This window comes from Paramisgurnus dabryanus, chromosome 10, assembly GCF_030506205.2.
Source record: "Paramisgurnus dabryanus chromosome 10, PD_genome_1.1, whole genome shotgun sequence".
In the NCBI taxonomy this organism is placed as follows: Eukaryota; Metazoa; Chordata; class Actinopteri; order Cypriniformes; family Cobitidae; genus Paramisgurnus; species Paramisgurnus dabryanus.
The window spans coordinates 5,910,461-5,912,699 of record NC_133346.1 but is presented as its reverse complement, the minus strand read 5'-3'; the positions used below and the strand labels follow the sequence as shown (position 1 = coordinate 5,912,699).

The 2,239-nt window shown below is 36.2% G+C and overlaps 1 protein-coding gene across 1 annotated transcript; it reads right to left on the bottom strand.

Annotated features, from left to right (window-relative positions):
* Nucleotides 1–1,016: 1,016 nt before the first annotated feature.
* Nucleotides 1,017–2,039, bottom strand: LOC135746399 (trace amine-associated receptor 13c-like). The gene has a single exon (XM_065265070.2). It carries the CDS (start codon nucleotides 2,037–2,039, stop codon nucleotides 1,017–1,019), a length of 1,023 nt encoding a protein of 340 aa, XP_065121142.1.
* Between the last annotated feature and the right edge of the window lie 200 nt (nucleotides 2,040–2,239).

Below are 2,239 nucleotides of genomic sequence, written 5' to 3'. Positions count from 1 at the left end.
ACCCCAACCATCACAAAAACCTTTCTTGTACCTTAGATTTTCAATAAACATCATCTTGTTAGATTTATAAGCTTGTTTCCTCATGGGGACATCAAAATGTCCCCACAAGGTCACAAAAACACTGGTATTCCTATCTTTGTGGGGACGGTCCCCACAACGTGATATTTACCAGGTACACACACACACACACACACACACACACACACACACACACACACTTATATATGTCTTATACCATTTTTTTAACTGTAGGCCATGAGTAAAGTCTCATCCTGTTAAGAGTTTGAGCTGATCTCCTTACTGTTCTGTCATTTATAAAGTATCTGAATCAAACTGACCAACCCATTTACCACCCACTCTAATGCTGCATAATGACTTATTTTCTTTTAATACTTATAAAAATATGTGTGATAATAACAAAGCTTAAGGCCGATCCAGATTTTCTATTATTTACTGTATATAATTTTCTGTTGTTTTATCAGGTAGTTTAATATGCTGCATGTAGAGTAAGTGCAAAAATAGGGTCTAAAACATACCTCTATATACTTTTTAAGATCATCCTATTTACACAGCATGAAGTCAGATATTATGATGTGGTCAGTCCGTTAGTACCAGATTTTCTACTATTTGTACTACTGTAGGTTTTCTTGGGATCATCGTCCTGGTGCATGACAATATTATAAGTTTTGGGTCAGACAGATGACCTCACATTTAAGGATAATGGCCTCATGGACTCAGGCCATTTAGAAACAGTGCTTTGTTGTTTGTTGTTTCAGTTCTCTATTTGCAGTCACAGTTATTTATTACATGAACCCCCCCCCCAAAAAAAAACAGCGCTATAAACATATACTGTAACTGTACTGTAGCAATTGGCGTTGCAAACCTTGCGAACTGAACCCATTCAATCACTTTATTGTATTTATTGCACTACATTCTATTTATATAAATTACAATAAACACTCTTGACGTAAATGAGTTAAACACAGTGATACAATGCACTACTCATAACACAGGCATTATGAATGATGATCTGCAACCATGTCTACAAGAGTAGATGCCTGATGAAATATTTTAAGAGTGATGATGTGTTTAAGTGCCTTTCTGAACCAGGGGTAAAAGAAAGCATATATGAGGGGATTTACTCCTGAGTTCACATACATTGTCCATGATAGGAAATTGGCTGTGGCAACAGGAATTATTGTATTACCTGTGAAAGAAAAAATATAAAAGGGTATATAACAAAGCAGATGAATTGCCACAATGATTCCTAATATGAGAGCGGCTTTGTGCTCAGATTTCCTCCTCCCTGAACCTTCTGTAAGACGTTTTTCTCTTTTCACCAGAGAGTTTATAATTTTCACTTGTCGTTGTGCAACAAAGAAGATCCTTAAATATAAAGTTATGATTGTGATACAAGGAATCAATAACGTAACAAAGAGATCAATCACTCTCCATCCAAAACTACTAACAAAGGTACACTCTCCATAACACACACCGAATCTGTATGAAACGTTAGTTTCAAAAAATACATTACCGACCATAAGGGAAGTGTTGTAAGCTGATGAGAAAAACCAGCTGAGAAAAATAGCCACTAAACTTTTAGTCATGGTTATTTTCTGTGTGTACAGTAAAGGGTAAATCACAGCAATAAAACGATCAAGAGCAATTAAAATTAAATTACTAAGAGATACAGAGAGAAACAATCCAAGGAAAACCATAAACAGTCCACAGAAAATTTCTCCAAAGTACCAGCAAGTCTCGGTCAGTTTGATGGCCTCTACAGGTATCGCAATAAGTCCTACGAGCAGGTCAGACACAGCCAAAGAGAGAATGAGCATGTTGGTTGGAGTGTGAAGCTTCTTGAAGTGAGAGATGGAGATGATCACCAGCAGATTCAAAAACACAGTCCATACTGACAGCAATGAAAAAAACACATACATGATATTGTATTCATGTGTGGAGCGTTTTGTCTTGATGCATGATGAGTTAATGGCAGGAAAGCAGTATTGAGTCTCATGATCTTCTGTCTCATAGGCCATGAGTAAAGTCTCCTCCTGATAGGAGTGTGATCTGATCTCTTTACTGAAGTTAATTTATACAGTATCTGAATCACCAACCCATTCTCCACCCACTCTGATGCTGCATAATGACTATTTTTTATAATTAAAATGAAAATGAATACGTACAAAGCTTTTGTTTTTGTTTTATCAAGTAGCTTAAAGTTACGTAAGTGTAAAAA

Coding starts and splice junctions, on each gene's coding strand:
- LOC135746399 (XM_065265070.2), bottom strand. CDS start 2,039: ATGGCCTATGAGACAGAAGATCATGAGACTCAATACTGCTTTCCTGCC.